The sequence below is a fragment of the Echiichthys vipera genome (assembly GCF_963691815.1).
Source record: "Echiichthys vipera genome assembly, chromosome: 13".
Taxonomy (NCBI): Eukaryota; Metazoa; Chordata; class Actinopteri; order Perciformes; family Trachinidae; genus Echiichthys; species Echiichthys vipera.
Genome location: NC_139838.1, coordinates 7,969,732 through 7,985,237, shown reverse-complemented (window position 1 = coordinate 7,985,237; position 15,506 = coordinate 7,969,732). Strand labels below are relative to the sequence as shown.

Below are 15,506 nucleotides of genomic sequence, written 5' to 3'. Positions count from 1 at the left end.
AAATGGGTAAATAAAACCGTAGCTATGCTTATGCTGTTTGTGTTGTTCACCTGCCTGGGGAATGGGGATGAAAATAAGCTTTCAGCTATATCTCTGTAAAATGCATCAGGTTATTGTAAGGCCTTGTCAAAAAAAATCCTTAAGAAGAAAATTTTGTGTGGTTACAAAATACTGGTAAGCTTATCTTAACAACTCACTTCTGCACAGGAAAGATTATTTGGAGTGAGCTGAGTCATGAGCTGTTTGGCTCTGTCTGAAAAGGTCTCTTTCCACCCCCTAATTCCCCTGAAATAATAACATTCCACCCCTGTTGAGAAATGCCCATGAGTCACCAACAGTGTACCTCCACTCATGGCTAAGGATGCACCGGAGCGACAGTGCTGACAGGAATCATAATATACCATTTTCCAGTGAATCAACAGGCTGAGCAAGAGAGTACGGAAGCCCTGAAAGGCAAGGTGATTTATGTATTTATTTTCAGGCATTGTTGGCCAAACCCTAAATTTATCTCCTACTTACGAGATACTATCTCTGCAAAATGCAGTATAAACAAAATGTTTTAAAAAGGTCTGATGGAGTCATATTGTGAAGAGACTGCGTGTCCACATGGCTACTTAATTTTTACGCCGATGGGTGACCGCTATCATGATGCCTGCAGGCAGTGTAAACCTACCTAATGCGTGGTGTACATTGGTGTTCAAAATTAGTGAACAAAGTATACATTCTTGATTTATTCTGAAATACTGTTATTTTTATAACTTGATAGAATAATAAAAGAGAGAGGCTGTGATAATCTACAAGAACGGTGAGAGAAAGGGATGATGTTTGTGCATGTGTCTGTAAAGTGTATATATACCTGTATGTGTCAGGGCAAAGTGAAAAATCGGAGAAGCATATTGGGGAACCACCCATTTGGGACCAAAAAAATACTCTTGCATTGTCCAGCATACATTTGAACCTGACTGGCCAGTATTTGAGAAGACCCTTAAAAAAGGGCAGGCACTTTTAAAAGACACCTGGAAGGTGATTGGATGAACCATTTGTCTATCAAACTCCTGACAAAGTCAATCAAGAAGAAGAAGAAGAAGAAGAAGAAGAAGAAGAATTACTTTATTTATCCCGCACGGGGAAATTGAATTTTTTCACTCTTATTATTATACATACATACACACACACACAGGCCCGAAATACACACATGCACAAACAGGGCCTATACATGCAATTAGGGAGAGATGTTAGAGTGAGGGAGCTGCCAGTGACCAGCGCCCCGAGCAGTTGGGGGTTCAGTGCCTTGCTCAACAGCACCTCGGCAGTGCCCAGGAGATGAACTGGCACCTCTCCAGCCACCAGTCCACGCTCCATACATGGTCCTCACGGGGACTTGAACCAGCGACCCTATGGTTCCCAGCTAAGTCACCTATGGACTGAGCTACTGCCGCCCCAAGAAACCGTTGAAAACTTATTTTCCATCGGGAAAACTCTCCAGTTCTGATAAAACTGATGCTTTTGCAGCAGCTTACCTCTTTAGAAGCTGCCATTGTTGTTTTAAACGAGCTGTCGCCCCTTGTTTCGTCTTAACAAAAAACTGTGAAAAGCATTTAGGCCGTACCCAGCTCCATACAGAATGGTGAGGAACCCCTGAAGCTGAAAAATCAAGTTCAAGACTTAACTTCTTTAGAACATACATGTGCAATTTCAATGTTGGAATGAGTTTTATACTAGCAAGAAGTATTACTAGAGGGGCTTAAAACTTTAGAAATATCATGACCATGATTATTTGGCCCCGAATCCTGATCAAGTCTTAATGTTTAGTATCTGATGATATTGGAGTACCCCTTTTATTCTGACCTTGATGGTAAATGCATTGGAACGGCACAGAGTACACAGGTGACAATATCCTTTTTTTTTTTAAATTAGGTATTAACACAAAGTAAAGTCATAAATGGAAATAAGATTAATTGGATAATATTCACAGGAAGTATAAAACACGCTATCTGTGTCCCTCAAAAATTAAGAAATCTCAGTAATTGTCTTGGGGAAATACCTTGCTTTGATTTTGGGTTGCTGGAAAAAACCCTGACAATGACTGAATTTCAACTCAGGACAAGTCTGACTACATACAGGCTCAAAATCTAGTATTTTTACTGTATCTATTTGGAGAATTGCGTAAAAATGAAGACCTGCATAATAAAGTTCACCATTTGTACCTTGAAATAGCTTTTTCTTTTTTTTTAAATTGAGGTGCTGTGAACATCAGTTAAGTTCATGTCTTCCACAGGATTTTTTGTGGCAGTATAGAACCTTAAATACAGTTTAAATGCACATTTGGTGCATTTAGAAAGAGTCACTGCAATTCGGTCATGTCCAGACTGTAACCATTCTAACCTTAACCATCCAAGGTCATTTCCTAACCTTAACCATCTAACCTTAACCTTTCAAGGCCAATGCCTAACCTTAACCATCTAACCTTAACCATTGAAGGCCAAAACCTAACTTTAACCTTTCAAGGCCAATGCCTAACCTTAACCATCTAACCTTAACCTTTCAAGGCCAATGCCTAACCTTAACCATCTAACCTTAACCATTGAAGGCCAATACCTAACCTTAACCTTTCAAGGCCAATGCCTAACCTTAACCATCTAACCTTAGCCATTCAAGGCCAATACCTAACCTTAACCATCTAACCTTAGCCATTCAAGGCCAATACCTAACCTTAACCATCTAACCTTAGCCATCTAACCTTAGACATCTTGCAAAAGTCTCGCAAATCTTTGGTTACCATCTAGACATGACATTTTAACCAATCACAGCCATGCTCACATTGCTTGCCTTGCTGTGTAAAATATTAATGAAAATAGCTGACTGTTAATGAATTGTTTGTTTGGTCACTTGGCAATTACTAGGCCTACATGGCATCTGCAGGCACAGAATTTTGACGATACCTTCCACCATCACATTAGAAAAACACTCTGCTAAATTCTGCAGATTTTCATTCTCAATCACTGCTGAAAACTGTAAATTTACCATTATGCTTACATTAGAATAGGTTCCATGTTCCCCAGATCTATCAGGCCATCCCAATTCATAAAAAATACTTTGATCTACCACTAATCAGCATTTGCCCTACTCAAATCCATACGCTGGGTGTCTGGAAGGTAGGGTGTCAATATGTAAACTTAAGGTTTGCTTTGAGGAATAACTGGCATTAAAAAGAGTAGCTGCTTGGTCACAGATGAAAGCATGAAATAACATCAATATGTTGCATTAATGCAGGGGTGTCAAACTGAGGCCCGTGGGCCAAATCTGGCCCGTGGTGTAATTATATTTGGCCCGCAAGATCATATCAAGGTTTTACGAGAGCTGGCCCACGAGTTTAAAGCACATACACGTCTACTTTTCTGTTAACAAACATGAGCATCCATGCTACCAGTCTTTTCAGACAAACTTAATCCACCCCTCCCCAAAAATGGCCAAAAGAAAGATGGAAAACAGGAGCTTTCAAAACAGGCGGGAGGTGGATTATCTGTTTATGAAGGTAAAGAGCTGTTTGTCTTGTCTGCAGAGCCACCGTGGCTGTAACTAAAGAATCAAACATAAGAAACACGTGGACGTGTTACGGTGACGTATTACGTTATTTCCGGTGCTTGTGTGTTGGTCACTCGTTGTTGTTTCACTGTTAGCTGCTCTCGCTAAATTCAACTGTTTTTGCTATAATATTCACCACAGCGGCTAACTACCGCTTAACATTTAAACATCCACTAGTTCTACTCAAGCACTCACAGCTCTCCTTCTTTCAGCCGCTTTCTGGCTAATTAATCGTTACACGCTGTTAGCCACTTTAGCTTAGCAGTTAGCTTCACGGCTGGTGATGGCTTCCCCCGCTCTCTCTCCTGCTCTCTCTTGCTCGGAGTGTCGTATGTTTAGCTACTCTTCTGCCTCCTTTAGTGATAATGGTAAATGTAATAAGTGTAGTGTATTTGTAGCGCTGGAGGCGAGGCTCAGTGAGTTAGAGGCACGGCTCAGCACCATGGAAGCTCAGTCTTACGCTACAGTAGCTAGCCAGCCACCTACAACTTTAGCCGGTGCGAAGCCACATAGTGTAGCGTTAGCTCCTGCTAGCCCTCCCCCGGCAATCCCTGAGCAGACAGGGTCCTCCTGGGTGACTGTGAGAGGAAAGCATAGTTCTAAATCGAAGCCCATGGTTAACCATCCGCACGTTCACGTTTCAAACAAGTTTTCTCCACTCAGTGACACGCCTGCTGAGGAAACAACACTGGTTATTGGCAGCTCCATTTTGAGAAACGTGAACTTAGTGACACCAGGGACAATAGTAAAATGCATCCCAGGGGCCAGAGCGGGCGACATTGAATCCTATTTGAAACTTCTGGCTAGGGATAGACGTAAATATGGTAGGATTGTTATTCACGTCGGCGGTAATGACACCCGATTACGTCAATCGGAGGTCACTAAAATTAATGTGCAGTCGGTGTGTGCTTATGCAAAAACTATGTCGGACTCCGTAATTTTCTCTGGTCCCCTGCCCAACTTGACTTGCGATGACATGTATAGCCGCATGTCATCATTCCGTCGCTGGCTGTCTGGATGGTGCCCGGTAAATAATGTGGGCTTCGTAGATAATTGGCAGTCTTTCTGGGGAAAACCTGGTCTTATTAGGAGAGATGGTATTCATCCTACTTTGGAGGGTGCCGCTCTCATATCTAAGAACCTGGACGCAGTTGTTAGCGGTCTAAAACCATGACAACCCAGTGTTGGGATCAGGAAGCAGAGTCGCAGTTTAATACACCTCTCTGCGCTGCCCTTATCGCAGGTACCCAGGAAGCAGAGTGGCAGTCTTACACACCTCTCTGCGCTCCCTGTGGAGCATTTTCCAGCTCAGTTTAGTATACAAACACTGTCTGCCCCACGATCATTTAAATTAAACAGATCAAAAATGAACAGAAGAGGAGCTATAAAGAAAAACTTGATACAAATCAGCGCAAAATCTGCGACAATGCAACAATATCAGAAAATAAAATGTGGACTTTTAAACATTAGATCTCTCCCATCTAAAGCTGTATTAGTAAACGATCTGATATCAGACAACCATATTGATTTACTCTGTCTGACCGAAACCTGGCTGCGTCCCGAAGAATATGTTAGCCTAAATGAATCCACTCCTCCCAGTCATATTAATACTCATATTTCTCGAGGCAGTGGTCGAGGAGGAGGCGTTGCAGCTATTTATAATTCAGGCCTATTAATAAACCCTAAACCTAAACTAAATTATAATTCATTTGAAAGTCTTGTTCTTAGTCTTTCACATTCAACCTGGAAAACTGTGCAGTCAATTATATTTGTTATAGTGTACCGTGCTCCCGGTCCCTACTCTGAATTTCTGTCCGAATTCTCAGAGTTTCTGTCAAATTTAGTCCTTAAATCCGACAAAGTAATAATTGTAGGTGATTTTAATATTCATGTGGACAGCGATAATAATAGTCTCAGTATCGCGTTTATCTCTCTATTAGATTCGATTGGTTTTAGTCAGAGTGTACATAAACCTACTCACTGTTTTAATCACACCCTCAACCTTGTTTTGGTTTATGGTGTGGAAATTGATGACTTAATAGTCTTTCCACAGAATCCTATTTTATCAGACCATTATTTAATAACTTTTGAATTCATATTACAGGACTACTCACCACTGGGTAAAAGTGTCTACACCAGATGTTTATCTGATAGTGCTATAACTAAATTTAAGGAAGCGATTCCATCTGCATTTACTTTAATGCCCTATCCTAATATTCAAGATTCCTGCACTAACGTTAGTTTCTCTGAAATTGATCACCTTGTTGAAAGTGTTGCAGGCTCTCTAAGAACAACACTTGACTCTGTTGCTCCTTTAAAAAAGAAGATAATAAAACAGAGGAAGTTAGCTCCGTGGTATAACTCACAAACCCGTGAATTAAAACAAATATCGCGAAAGTTGGAAAGTAAATGGCGCTCCACTAAACTGGAGGAATCTCACTTAGTTTGGCAAGAAAGTCTTAAAACCTATAGGAAGGACCTCCGTAATGCCAGAGCAGCCTATTACTCATCTTTAATAGAGGAGAATAAGAACAATCCTAGATTTCTTTTTAGCACTGTAGCCAGGCTGACAGAGAGCCACAGCTCTATTGAGCCATGTATTCCTATAACCCTCAGTAGTAACGACTTCATGACCTTCTTTAATGACAAAATTATAACTATTAGAGACAAAATCAACTCGCTTGGCACTATTTGTTCATCAAACCCAGGAACCTTACAAACTGTACGACCTGAAATATTCTTGGACTGCTTTTCTACAGTCGACCTTAACAAATTAACATCTACTATTTCAGCATCAAAACCTTCTACTTGTCTTCTAGACTCTATTCCAACTAGGTTACTTAAAGAAGTGTTACCTTTAATTAGCACTCCTGTATTAGATATGATTAACATGTCTTTGTCAGCAGGTTATGTACCACAGTCTTTTAAAGTAGCTGTAATTAAACCTCTTCTTAAAAAGCCCAGTCTTGATCCTGAGGTACTAGCCAACTATAGACCTATATCTAACCTTCCTTTTCTCTCTAAGATCCTCGAGAAATTAGTTGCCAATCAGTTGTGCGACTTTTTACATAATAATGAGTTATTTGAGGATTTCCAGTCAGGATTTAGAGCAAATCATAGCACTGAGACAGCACTGGTGAAAATTACTAACGACCTTCTAATAGCTTCAGACAAAGGACTTGTCTCTGTACTTGTCTTACTAGATCTTAGTGCTGCCTTCGACACTATTGCCCATCACATCCTGCTACACAGACTAGAGCATCTGATCGGCATTAAAGGAACCGCACTGAGCTGGTTTAAGTCATATCTATCAGATAGATCTCAGTTTGTACATGTTAATGACAAATCCTCCATGCACACTAAAGTTAGTCACGGAGTCCCACAGGGTTCTGTCCTTGGACCGATTCTTTTCACCTTATATATGCTTCCCTTAGGAATTATTATAAGGAAGCACTCCATACATTTTCATTGTTATGCTGATGATACACAATTATATTTGTCGATCAAACCAGAAGAAACCCATCAGTTAGATAAACTTCAAATGTGCATTAAGGAAATAAAAAGCTGGATGACCTGCAATTTCCTGATGTTAAACTCAGACAAAACTGAAATTATTGTACTTGGCCCCAAAGGCCTCCGAAACTCAATAGCTAAAGACATTGTTACTCTGGATGATGTTGTGTTGTCCTCCAGCACCACAGTAAGGAATCTGGGTGTTATTTTTGATCAGGATATGTCCTTCGATTCTCACATAAAACTTACGACAAGGACTGCATATTTTCACCTGCGTAATATTGCAAAAATTAGGAACATTGTGTCTCAGAAAGATGCAGAGAAACTTGTTCATGCATTTGTTACTTCTAGGCTGGACTATTGCAATTCCTTATTATCAGGCTGCTCCAATAAGTCTGTTAAGAGTCTCCAGTTAGTCCAAAATGCTGCAGCTCGTGTACTAACTAAAACAAATAGAAGAGAACATATTTCTCCTGTATTAGCTTCTCTGCACTGGCTACCTGTAAAATCTAGAATAGAATTTAAAATCCTTCTCCTTACGTACAAAGCTCTTATTGGTCAGGCTCCGTCGTATCTTAAAGAGCTCATAGTACCGTATCACCCAACTAGATCTCTGCGCTCTGAGAATGCAGGGCTACTCGTCGTTCCTAGAGTCTCCAAAAGTAGAATGGGAGGCAGAGCCTTCAGCTACCAAGCTCCTCTCCTGTGGAACCAACTCCCAAATGTTATTCGGGAGGCAGACACTGTCCCCTTATTTAAGAGTAAACTTAAAACTTTCCTTTTTGATAAAGCTTACAGCTAGGGCTTACGATGAGACTTTATTCTGCTTAATTATGCTGCTATAGGCCTAGTCTGCCGGGGGATAATACTTTTCCTGATACTCTGAGCTTCTCTCCTCTCTGTCTGAATCATTCATGTCCCATCAATGCATGTTACTGATTCAGCTTCTTCCCCGGAGCTGTTTGTGCTTTGTCGTCTCGCAGGTCTCTGCTGATCGTGGTGGTGCTTGCTGCCGTGGTCCTACATGACGCTTCCTGCTGCTATTGTCACTGTTACTCATATATACTATCACTAGTTTAATAAACTATAAAATTTGTAGCTGTATTGTAGCTGCTATTGCCACTACTCATCATTGATCATGTTTGCCACCATAATTATTATCATTTTCATATTCTGTCACCTTAGCTGTGCTTGTTTCTACTATTCTGTTGTATTAACTGCCTTAACATATACGTCATATTCACATTACTATAAATATTATAGTTACTGTTAGGCTTTGCTTGCATCTCTGGAAGTGTGTCTGTCTGTCTCTCCCTGTCCATCTGTGTGTCTTTTCTCTCTTTCTCTCTCCTTTTCTTCCTCCCCAACCGGTCAAGACAGATGGCCGTCCTCCACAGAGCTGGGTCTGTCTGACGTTCCTGCCTTTTATAGGGAAGGTTTTCGTTGCCACTGTACTCTACAGAGGAATTGTTGGGTCTATGTAAATCATAAATAAGTCATTGAGTGTGGTCTTTACCTACTCTGTAAAGTGTCCTGAGATAACTTTTGTTATGATTTGACACTATAAATAAAATTGAATTGAATTGAATTGAAACACCACGACAAGAACAAGGACCTGCACTGAAAAGGTTCAACATTACACATCTGGAGGGAAGGGAAAACATGCACATTTGCAGTCTTTTCTTCTTTTTTTTTTTTTTTATAGATATTGAGTTTGGCCTGCAACTTTGTCCCAGTTTTTAAATTTGGCCCACTGTGAATTAGAGTTTGACACCGCTTCATTAATGTCTGACAGAAGACCTTTATTGTTGTTATACTGTTGCTAAAAAACACAGAATTAAGAATGATGGGTGAAAAATAAAATAAACAATCTTAATACCTGGAAGACTTTTTGCTTTGAGTCATCACCATATGGGCCATGGTAAGAATACATCTATCCTATTTAAGAAAGAAAAACCTTCAACTCACCTCTGGCACTCGCTTGAATGGAGGACCAGGTCCTGGTTGTTCTTGGCGCTGACAGTAAGCTCATGCTCTGTTGGATTGAAGATGTCCAGCAGTAGATGACACTGTCGGGTGCTGTGGACAGACAAAGAGGCATGAGGTGAGAGCAGAAACAAAATCTCTCGGTTTACTGAAAAACTAAAGTTTAAAAGAGTATGTGTTTGCACAGGCTCATACTGAAGCGCAGGATGTTCACTATTTTAGACAAAGATTTCTCTATACATTACACACTCAGGCTGCAGGGTGACTCTGTTGCCCATACAATCGAATCATAACGATTTGTTTTTGTGTATGTGAGTTTATACTTTATGCATGAGGTTATGATTACTTTCTAAAAATACACGGCCACATACACGCACGCTGCAAATGCATGAGATCAAGAGAAGACAAGGTGTGAAGTACTCATCAGTCCTTGTCATAACATCAAAGGTGGCGGTGCTTTCATCAGGACCGCAGGCCTGGCTGAAGCAGGCCATCTCCGCATCATCCCGGGTCTGCTTTTCTCATGCAGATCATAACCAATTTGTGATTTAGATCAAGACAGGAGAGATGATACTGGATTTTCAAAGAGTTAATTTTAACCCCCAAGTAGGTGTTTTCTTTTTTCCCCCTGGTAATGACAGATGAAAGGAATGGATATTTTTAAAACTGAAAAAGAGCACAGACTGTCCAACACAGCCACAGTGCAGTTACATACAACAGTTTCTGTAGGTATACAGGAGGAATCTGACAAAACTCAACATTAAACATTAGGTTTGTTACACAAAATATGCAAACCTCTTTTGGAGCTTATAGGATTTGGACGACATACTGTAAATCCGTGAACAGCAATAAAATAGGACATAATCCAGATCTTAGTCCCTGCATTGTACGGCTGCATTATTTATATTTATTTATGTGACAGCATATACTTATGGTCCTGCCAAACTGTGTTGCATTATACTGGTATTATTGTTGTTGGGACTAAATATGGAATGAAAAATATTTTAGAAAATTATAAATACATAATGTATGGCACAGAGAAGAACTCTACTGTATTGACCTGTATTATACTGCCCTAAAAAGCCAGTACAGTAACTACGAAATCACTAATACCATGAAGTATGGTATTCAATATAATTTGATACAATATACATCACGATATAGAATGTTCTCTGGTAATTCTGGTAATTCAATAAACAAATAGTATATATATGAAATAACAACATGGTAAAGTCTGTTTTTGACTCCTGTGTGATTTCAATACATCAGATTTTACTCAGACTTAATTGGCTGTTAAAACAGGTGACGTGTCTTTCGTTCTAAAAACCAGCTGCTGGCAACCTGACAAGCTGAGTCGCAGGCGACAACATCAGCAAGGCTGGTCAGTTCACACCGCTGCAAGTTTCACCTGCAACGTTCTAAAACAGCTTTGTCGTGTCAAAAATAGTTGGTCTGAACTGGGCTTTAGACTACAAACATGCAACAGTCTCAGTGGGAGACACCCTTTCAATTATAAATAAATGTTAACACAACTAGATAGTCATTAAGTATAAAAAATATCTTGTCTATTATTTGAACCAATAAGGTATTGTCAAAAGGCTATCTTCCAGAATAAGTGGACGCAAACTGCAAACGCAAAGAACAAATGTAGGAATTAAATGCTGCCCATCACCCCTCCAGGTCACACTAAGCCTGCCTCCCAGCTAGCTTCTTGCCTCTTAAATCTCAGGGTTAATGGAGGATTAAGTTGAGCTTGCCCACATCCCTAATAAACTGCTGTGGCAATTAAAGGAGCATATTTTTTAAGGCCTACCCATGTTTCTTTAATTGTCTCATTGTCTTTGGTTGTAGACGTGATTAACGTGCTGAGTGGGGAGAGTTACTGATTTCTAGGCCGGGCCGTTTAGCTGAGGTGATTAATCAGACCACACAGTTAAGAAACACAGGCTCATTGCTCATGCACTAAGTACCCAAGATAAATCGAAGAAAAAGAGCCAGGGAAGAAGGGGCAGACAATGTGGAGTTGCACCTCTTGATAAGAGTTAAAAGACCACGGCATGAGCCTGAAATGATGCTGAACATAGGCGGAAGACTTCATTTAAAAAGTTTCACTGAGACTGCTATAGAATGTCTGTAGACAAAAGTTGATTTTGGTTTTGAATTAGGTGGAACTACATCACAACACAGACTTATTTTGATACGTATTCTGCTGAGCTACTGCGCAGGGCACCAAGATCTAAGCTAAATAAATAATTCAAAAACTGCCAATAAGGTTTCAAACTTCTTGTCTCCATTTCAGTCTTGGAATTTTTGAATTCCTATTTAAATCCGAGTGAGCCGGCAAGGGAGCAAAGTTAGCACCGGTGCTTCAAAGCAAACACATATCTGCTTCTTTGCTCATAGTGTACGGGGCAAGTCATCCATCAATGAAATATCAATATGTATGCCTTATGTACATTTAATGAAGCACAATATAACTTGGCTGTATGCACTGCGTTTGTGATGTGTGCGAGTTTTGGATTATTTATTATGGCCACCAGGGATGTTGACCTGAGACTGGGTCGACTCAAGTGACTGTTTTCATGACTTACCCTGTACTAGTTGACATGACAGGAAATACATGACTTTCAAGAAGTGAGTAAAGGATCATGACTTGACTTGAGGCATGATGGCCTGTCTCCATTTTATGATTTCAGCTTAAGTGTAACATAATAAAAAAAGGTTCTACAATGTCAAGTGTCTGTGTAACGTTACCCTGCATGCATGTGCACACTAGGAATGTCACTGTCATGATTGGATGACTGCCCTGTCAGTCAAACTTCTCGTGATGCTACCTGATGGTCTGTGTATCGGATCAATGTGACACCTGTGCCAAGGTTCATCGCTTTACGTTTCAAGAGTTTGACATATGAGATGTTAAGAAATAAAATCAATTGATTTAATTAGAATTGAGGGGATATTATTTCTGTTAAGAAGAAAATAAAGAAAAATATAAACCTTGTGATTTTTTTGTCTGATAACATTTATTTCACTGAATATCAATCATTATAATACAAATTCAATTTGTAGTCTTACTTTTTCAACAGGTTTGATAAATTGGCCTATAACAGGTACTAATACCTTCTAAAGACTGTGTCCCCAAAGATCTGTCCCAGCCTGGTCAGGTGAACTGATGAAGCCTCTTGGATGAGAGGTGAAACGTCTTCCTAGACAAATAACAAAGTCCAGTCGCTTTTGACTTTAAATTCTTTGGGGATAACGACCTGGAAAAATGAGAATATTCACAGGCTAAGTAAGACTGTGGTATCTTGGGGATGTGGGACTTCCCCAAGAAGAAATGACTAGGGACTTGTTTGAGACTTGGACCAAATGACTTAAGTCAGAATCCAAATTATGAAGTGGCAATTAACTCTAAGGATATGGTCAACAACACAGAAGAAGACCTTTCTTACAGATCATTTCAGGTACAGCCGTTGGTGTAACGAAGGGGGAGAAATGCGATTTAATGAATGTCACTGTCTATTTCGGAAAACACTACCACACTAACAAATGAACCATGAGGTCAGCATTCTGCTATTATTGATTGGAAAAGGACGCTGTTGCAGTACAGTCCTATCCTGGTGCCACACATTTCTATGCCAAGACCACAAGCAGACATCAAGACAGTACAACACAGACAGATACCAGAGCCACAGTCTGATCATCTTTGTTCCTACATTAATTATACAGAGCAAATCGACACTGACACCGACTGGGCATTAGTTGGGACTGGAGACATTGTTATTGTGAGGTAGTGGGTGGCAAAAAAGGCATGCACCGTGGGAGGAGGCAAAAACAAAAAGATCAATGGTGCGGGGTCCACATCCCAATCAATAAGTGCTGATTTTGCAGCCGTACTCCAGCACAAAAACGTGACATATTCCCGGTACACAAAATGTTATAGACTTAATTAGCATGGCTGGATTTAGAGTACTGCCAATGATGGGCTATTTTTAGCTACGGGAGCCAATAAGGGACAGTTGACTCTAAGTGAGAAGTAGCTCAAAGGTAATTGCTGTCAGCATGTGCACCATGTCAAATAATGAATTACAATCAGATCGTAAATAGTTACTCACTAAAGGGCCAATTCACCTACAACATATTTTCTCAATTGAAGAGAATAGAATTATATTTGCAATGCTTGAAGCTTTTAAAATTAAAAGGTTCAAAAATAAAATTTGCTGCTCTGGATCAGTAATTCTCAAAGTGAGCTTCGTGGCACCTTGCCAAGGGGTCCGTTAAAAAGTTTTTGGATTAATTGATTTAAATTACCATGACTTTTGTTGTTCACATAAAAAATGTATATTCATACAAATTCATAGATTAGGCTCTAATCTAAGAAATATATAACTCTTAGAATCTGCAAATGTGTTTAATACATCTCTTCTATCTCTCTAATACATTTCTCTTGTGATATTCTTTCACAAAAGACAAGAGAAGCGTAACAAAACAGACTATATCAAATGATTTCAAGGGTCATCCATGAGATTGTCTCCGGTATATTCTCTTTTTTGTAAGGGGTCCTTGGCTGAAAAAAAGGTTGAAAATCTGTACTAAAGATAATTAACAGGACATGATGTCAAAAGTTGTCATAGGCCCTATGTCTTTGATAGAAAGTACTTCAGTGGCAGAATAACAGTGAAGGGTTGCCTTCATATAGGAGCTGCAAAGTGTTAGAAATACACAGTGCTATAGATGATACACAGGATGCACTTTGATAAAAACACATCACAGGATCAGTTCATTTCCCATAGTAGAACGGTACATTTTTTCCAGGGCAACCCCATGTGTTCAGCCAATGGGATTTTAACAAGTCCCTAAGAACAGATCACTGACTTTTTCACACATCCTGGCTCTCTGTCACTTTCTTTAACAGATCTGTCACCTTACATATGGCCCAGTGGGAGAAAGCAAAAGAGGAGACAAAGCAAGGTCCGTTCTGAATATGTCAGGAAAACGACACCGCAGGCAAGAAGAGGTATTACAATGTACACAGAGGGAGGGAGTGAGAGTGAGAGTGAGAGAGAGAGAGAGAGATAAATGAGATTGGGAAGGGATTACATGTAATGCAATCACTGCCCTTTAAAAAATACTTCCTATCTGTAACATTAAATGTTTCTTTTTTAAGGCCTTGGTTTGCGGTTTTGTAGTGGATTATTCTGTAGTGGAATGGCCCCAACAAGAAAATCTTGATTCTCTAAAGCTTTTGGACGATTAAGAGTTTTAATAATTATTCCCTCCTGCAAAATACCAGGACACTAATACATGATTTAAACATCATATTCCATGTACAAGACATCTGAGTCCTTCAGTTTAACATCAGTTTAAGCATTAAAAGCCACACACACTTCATCTGCTCTCACTGTTTGTGTTCAGACATCAATCTGATATCTGCAGCTAATGCAGCCTGCTATCATCTACCGTATGTTTTGACTCAAATAACCGTTTTGTGCAAGCAGTCATAATTTGATTTTCATGAAAAGATTCTAATATATTGCGCGGCCCTAGGTGTTCCTAAGTAAAAAAAATGTTAGGAAAATATGCATGTTAGCAAGATAAATAATAAAGAAAAGACTGAGAGCAAAGCAGAAAAAAGGGCGATGAGTTCAGCAATTTTGCAAATTTGCGCGACGTACTGCAGACCGCCTTCCCAGTGCTGTCTTTCCAAAATGGAAACTTTCATGTTGGCAGTGTCAACAAATACTTCTGTTCAATAAACTGTAACACAGCATGATAAGAGTCCTTACACATTAACCGAAGCACCAACAATGTAGTAAGTGAACCCGGAGATTGTTAAAAGTGTTTGTGTTAGTGAGTGTTTTAAAGACCTACCTACTGGCCCTGGTACCAGCTCATCTCATAGTTAAGTCCATTCAAGTCAAAAGTCCCTTCAAGTTAATTACCAAATGCAATCCAAAAGGAAGGAGCCCATTGATGCTTTGGTTAATGTGTAAGGACTCTTCTCATGCTGCTGCAGAGGTTTGGGGTTATCATGAGCAGTATTAGTGGTTAAAGAAGCTGTTTTAATGCCTAATGCTGCCCCGATCAGTGTTAGCTGCATTCGGCTCTTAAGGAGTCTACCGGATTTCTCCGTTAATAGTTGTGAAAAAAATTGTCTTGATGGCTTATTTGATGAGTGTATTTGCCGGAAAAGACCCTGGGATGATTTTACGCCAGAATTACACTTTAACATTCTAAGATTGTGGGGAAAATGCACTAGCTGGTTTCGTTTAACCAGGAATTGTTATGAATTCTGAAGTTAAATTGAATACCTTTTCCAAACATTTTAAAACCTCATCACCCCTTTAAATTCTTACCGTTTACATCAGCCACATACTTAAACGTATATTATAATTACATTAATTATAAGGTTTGTGAAAACT

At 39.7% G+C, this 15,506-nt stretch overlaps 1 protein-coding gene across 4 annotated transcripts in view; it reads right to left on the bottom strand.

Annotated features, from left to right (window-relative positions):
• Positions 1-15,506, bottom strand: part of trappc9 (trafficking protein particle complex subunit 9) — a 245,413-nt gene that overhangs the window by 109,390 nt on the left and 120,517 nt on the right. For all 4 annotated transcript variants that reach the window (XM_083925898.1, XM_083925900.1, XM_083925899.1 and 1 more), the window contains one exon: positions 9,067-9,177. In XM_083925898.1, coding sequence (XP_083782024.1) covers positions 9,067-9,177 — 111 coding nt within the window. The remainder of the gene's footprint in view (positions 1-9,066; positions 9,178-15,506) is intronic.